This window comes from Eriocheir sinensis, chromosome 27 (genome assembly GCF_024679095.1).
Source record: "Eriocheir sinensis breed Jianghai 21 chromosome 27, ASM2467909v1, whole genome shotgun sequence".
NCBI classification, from domain to species: domain Eukaryota; kingdom Metazoa; phylum Arthropoda; class Malacostraca; order Decapoda; family Varunidae; genus Eriocheir; species Eriocheir sinensis.
The window spans coordinates 7831121-7836078 of record NC_066535.1 but is presented as its reverse complement, the minus strand read 5'-3'; the positions used below and the strand labels follow the sequence as shown (position 1 = coordinate 7836078).

General features: G+C 43.0%; 1 protein-coding gene across 1 annotated transcript in view; it reads right to left on the bottom strand.

Annotated features, from left to right (window-relative positions):
* Positions 1–1493: 1493 nt before the first annotated feature.
* The window catches only part of LOC127004064 (furin-like), a 93499-nt gene continuing 90034 nt past the window's right edge, over positions 1494–4958 (bottom strand). The window contains exon 2 of the mRNA XM_050871364.1: positions 1494–2277. Coding sequence (XP_050727321.1) covers positions 2014–2277 — 264 coding nt within the window. The 3' untranslated portion in view covers positions 1494–2013. The remainder of the gene's footprint in view (positions 2278–4958) is intronic.

The following is a 4958-nucleotide window of genomic DNA, read 5'->3' as shown; positions in this document are numbered from 1 at the left end:
ACAAAAAGGAAAAGTGACACTGGTAGAGAGGGAGAGGAAGAATTAAAAGTGGAGAGAGGCAAGGAGGAAGGATATTGGAGGGGAAGGAGGGAGGGAGGAAAGGATATTGGAGAAGAGGGAGATAGGAAGGGAAGGAGAGGAAGGGGTATGTAGGAGGGCGATAGAGGAGGAAGGAGACTGGAGGAAATGGAGGGAAAGAAGGATATTGTGGGAGGAAGAGAGGGAAAGGATATTGGAAGAGAGGAAGAGAGGGAAGGAAGGACTAGTGGAGGAAAGGGAGAGGGAAGATATTGGAGGAGACACACGTATAAATGAAGACAAGTGGAGGAGGAGAAGAAGGAAATGAAGAAAAAGAAGAAAAAGAAAAAGGAGAGAAAGGAGAAACACCAAAATATAAACAAAACTATAAAAATATCGATTAGAAAATAAAGAAAAAGAAAAAGGAGAGAAAGGAGAAATACCAAAATATAAACAAAACTATAAAAATATCGATTAGAAAATAAAGAAAAAGGAGAGAAAGGAAAAACACCAAAATATAAACAAAACTATACAAAAAAATCAATTAGAAAATAGATATAAAAAAGAAAAAGGCAAGGAAAAACACCAAAATATAAACAAAACTATAAAAAAATATCAAATTGTTTAAAAAAAAGTGGAAATGACACGATATAAATTAATAGCGAGAAATTAAAAAAAGAAAAAGAAGTAAAGATACGAAAATAAAAGAAAATGATGAAGAAAATTATCATAATATCGATAAAAAAAAAGGATGCTACATAATGAAAGAGGTTAATGAAAAGAAAGAAAAAATGAAAAAAAATGAAGAAATAAAGCGAAAAGAACAGGATAAAAACATGTACACAAAGAGAAAGATGACAGTAATAATAGAGAGTTAGTCACTTAATGAAAAGAAAACGTAACAACAAAACCGTGACGTGTAATGAATGCCGTAGAGATCAACTTAGCGGACCTTACGAGGAAGTACAAGAAATAGGAGGTCGTTGAAGGAGTAGAACCAGCAGGGATGGGACGCCCTCTACGCTAATGATAATGGGTGGAGACGGATGGTGATGGAGGTGGAGGCGCATAGGGAGGCTGCTGGAGACGTGGAGCGAAGTGGAGAAGATGGGACGAGGTGGAGAGGGAGCCTGATGAAGATGGAGGGTGATGAAGGGGACGGGAGGGAGAGAGGATGTAGGTAGATGAAAATACGTAGACAAATAGATTAATAGATATAGAAAGGACTTCTGTGGGTAGATAGATAGGTACCTTGTGTAGAAAGATAATGATAAATAAATGATAGAGATGACTTGTGTAGATAGATAATGATGAGTAGATGATAGAGATGACTTGTGTAGATAGATAATGATGAGTAGATGATAGAGATGACTTGTGTAGATAGATAATGATGAGTAGATGATAGAGGTGACTTTTGAAGATAGATATTGATGAGTAGATGATAGAGATGACTTGTGAAGATAGATAATGATGAGTAGATGATAGAGGTGACTTGTGTAGATAGATAGATAGATAGATATAGATAGATACCCAGAAGAAATAAAACCAGGCAATAGCCAATCTACATTACAGCCTTCAGACTTCCACACAGCGAGAGACAAATTGTGGATGAACAGGTCAAAGATATGTTGGAGGAAGGAGTTATTCAGCATTCACGGCCACCCAGAAACCCGCCCATGCTCCTATATACCCCCTAAAAAGAACGATAGTTATAGGCCTGAAATCTATTTTGTGAAGGTAAATGAGATAACTGAGGATGATAGGTACCCCCTGCCCATTTTCGGAGACTTGTTGATGTGGTTGTTTGTTGGGTACCCCCTGCCCATTTTCGGAGACTCGTTGATGTGGTTGTTTGTTGGGTACCCCCTGCCCATTTTCGGAGACTCGTTGATGTGGTTGTTTGTTGATCAGTAGGCTTGATCTTCTTAATGGTTGCTGGCGGGTACCTATGACAACTAAATCCAGAAATACTACACCCTCATACACCCCTAGCGGTCATTTAGAGGGGCTGAGAACGCCATTTAGCCTAAAGTTCACAACAAGTACCTTCCAGAGAATGATTAACACATCTATGTACATGCGGTCCAGTGGGGTGTAGGGTGCGGCAGGGAGGGTGTGAGGCAGGGAGTGTAAGGTGGGCTGGTTTGTACTCACCCTTTGGTCGGAGTGGAGGTACTGGTGATGCTCGTGGGCCGGCTCCGCGGACCTCTTGTGGACGTGTTTGTGTTCGAAGAGGTAGTAGTGGTCCAGGGCCCCGATCTGCAACACGAAGGAAACGGTGCACGTGAGAGATTGGAACACACCACCTCTCCTCCCGAAACTGACCTCTCTTTCGGCCACCTCTTTTGATTCTTTTTTTTATTAGGAGCAGCGAGTAGCGGGCTTTTTTATTATTGTTTCCTTTTTTTGTGCCCTTGAGCTGTCTCCTTTGTTGTAAAAAAATAAAAATAAAAATATAAAAAAACACTACATCAACGGCATACAACACACAACAACATAAAGACGAAAGAGAGGAAAGGGTATTGGAGTGTTAGGGAGGAGAGAGGGAAGAATGTTGAAGGAGAGGAAGGAGATAGAGAAGGAGGAAAAGAGGGGAAAGTATATTGGAGGAGGAGGAGAGTTAGGAGAAAGAGGAAAGTATATTGGAGGAGGAGGAGAGTTAGGGATACTGGAGGGGAGAAAGGAGGAAAGGAAAGGATAATGAAGGAGGAAGAAAGAGGAAAGTATATTGGAGGAGGAGGAGAGTTAGGGATACTGGAGGGGAAAAAGGAAGGACCACAGAAACGACATTCAATACAAAATGAAATTAACAAACAACAACAACGACAGGAGTAGCAAGGTTATTATTAGCACTCTGATCTGCAACACACAGGATAAACAACACATGAGGTCTTGTTATGCTAAACGGACCCAGCAACACAACGACGTACCCATAAATCACAAGAACAAACTGTATAAAACTCGCAACACCACAGCAACGCAACACATCCCCAGCAGAAGAAGAACAACAACAACACTAACAGACTATTGCAAAACCCACAAACCCTTGATCTGCACCACACAACACAACATCACAGCCAGTCATCAGATCTCGCAACACAGCAACCAACCACAGCAAGCAACACGACTGGACTCTACTCACCCAGCAACATCTTAGCAACATCAACAACACAGTTAGACCAAAACTTTTCTCTCTCTCTCTCTCTCTCTCTCTCTCTCTCGCAAAACTTCAAAACCCGGAAAAAAACCTCAACTCAATGCTTCTCTTCACCTCTCTCAGCACAGACTTGAGAGCCAACCAAACAGACACACAGACAGACAGACACTTGTTAATGGAAAAGTTAGTCTTGAGAGTCGGGCCCAGAGTTAGGGAGGAGCTGCTCGGCTGGATTACCTTACAGCAGCTTTCCCTCGATTAGCAAAGTTAGCATTAGGAAGGCTGGGCGCGGGGCTGAGGTAAGGATGGCAGGGCGTGTCTGGCGTGGCAAACTTGAGGCTGGAGACGAGGCATTAGAGAGAGCGATGGTGTGGCTTAGGGCGGTACGTTATAGGGAAGAGAAAACGGTGTACTTGTCTAATGGTATATGGTTGGCGGTGGTGTACTTAGGCCTATACATAAGAACAGAAGAACACTACATTCTGGGGTGACAAATTCCAGGCTGGGGACGTTGCGTTAGACAGGGGGATAGTGTGGCTTAGGGCGGTACGTTAAGGTCCAGAAGAGACGGTACACCAGTCTAAACGATGCACGATTGGCTATAGTACACTTAGGCCTATACAAGAGAACAAAAGGACGCAACAAGAGGCTTAGATTGGTACGCTATGGCCTGGAAAAGAGGGCATGCTGGTCTAAACGGTTCGTAAATGATGGTGGTACATATAAGCTTATACATACGAACATAAGGACACTACAAAAGGCCACTCCGCCTATCTCTATTTACAAGGCCATTCCTATAACACCATCATCATTCCTCCTCCACATCTATGAATCTTTTTTTTTTTTTATCTTCGAAGCATCAATCGTTACTATACTCACCACACGCCCGCTGAAAGTCTATTCCACTTCCCCGCAAATGCATCCAGGTCTTAATTTATCTATAACCTGAATCCTTACAAAGCCACTCCTGCATTAACATCATCTACGTAATCTTTTCTTCAAGTTGCCAGTCGCTTCTACGCTCACAACACGAACGCTAAAAGTCTGCTCCAGTCCTCCTTCTCCTCCAAGTCTTCCTTAATCTAACCTCAGCCCATACAAGACCACTCCTAAAACGCTATGACTTTAACACTATAACACTACAACACTGACACCCAGTAGAGTATCAAGACACCTCCACCCGAAATTGACCCCTCTTCAGGCCCCCCGTTCTCTTTTCTTTTGTACGAAGGAGGGGCGTCTTTTTTTTTAACAGCAAAGGAGACAGTGCAAGGGCGTAAAAAAAAAAAAAATAAATAAAAATAATAATGAAAAAAAGCCCGCTACTTACTACTCGAGCGGGCTATTTTTGTTGTTGTTTCTGTTTTTTGCCCTCGAGCTGCCTCCCTTGCTGTAAAATATAAAAAATAAAAACATTATCTTTTCTCTAAGTCTAAAGTATCAATCATTCTTGCATCCACTACACGCCAGCTAAGAGTCCGTCCCACTCCTCCGCTCCCCCGCAAACGTAACCAAGTCTTCATTTATCTACCCTGAACCCACTGCCACGAACGGCGGGGCGGGGAAACATTAGCAGAGTTGGAACCTAATAGAGACGGTCCCTGCTGCGCCCGCTAAGCTCTCCGGCAGCAGTAACGAGGCTCTGATGGTGGTGGCGGAGGAGGGTGTGTGGAGGAGAAGAAGGAGGAGGGAAGAGGCAGTAAGGGAGGAAGGGAGGAAAGAGAGAGAAGAGGTGGAATGAGCAACAGGGTGAAAAGAGACAATGAGGCAGGAAGGGAAGGAT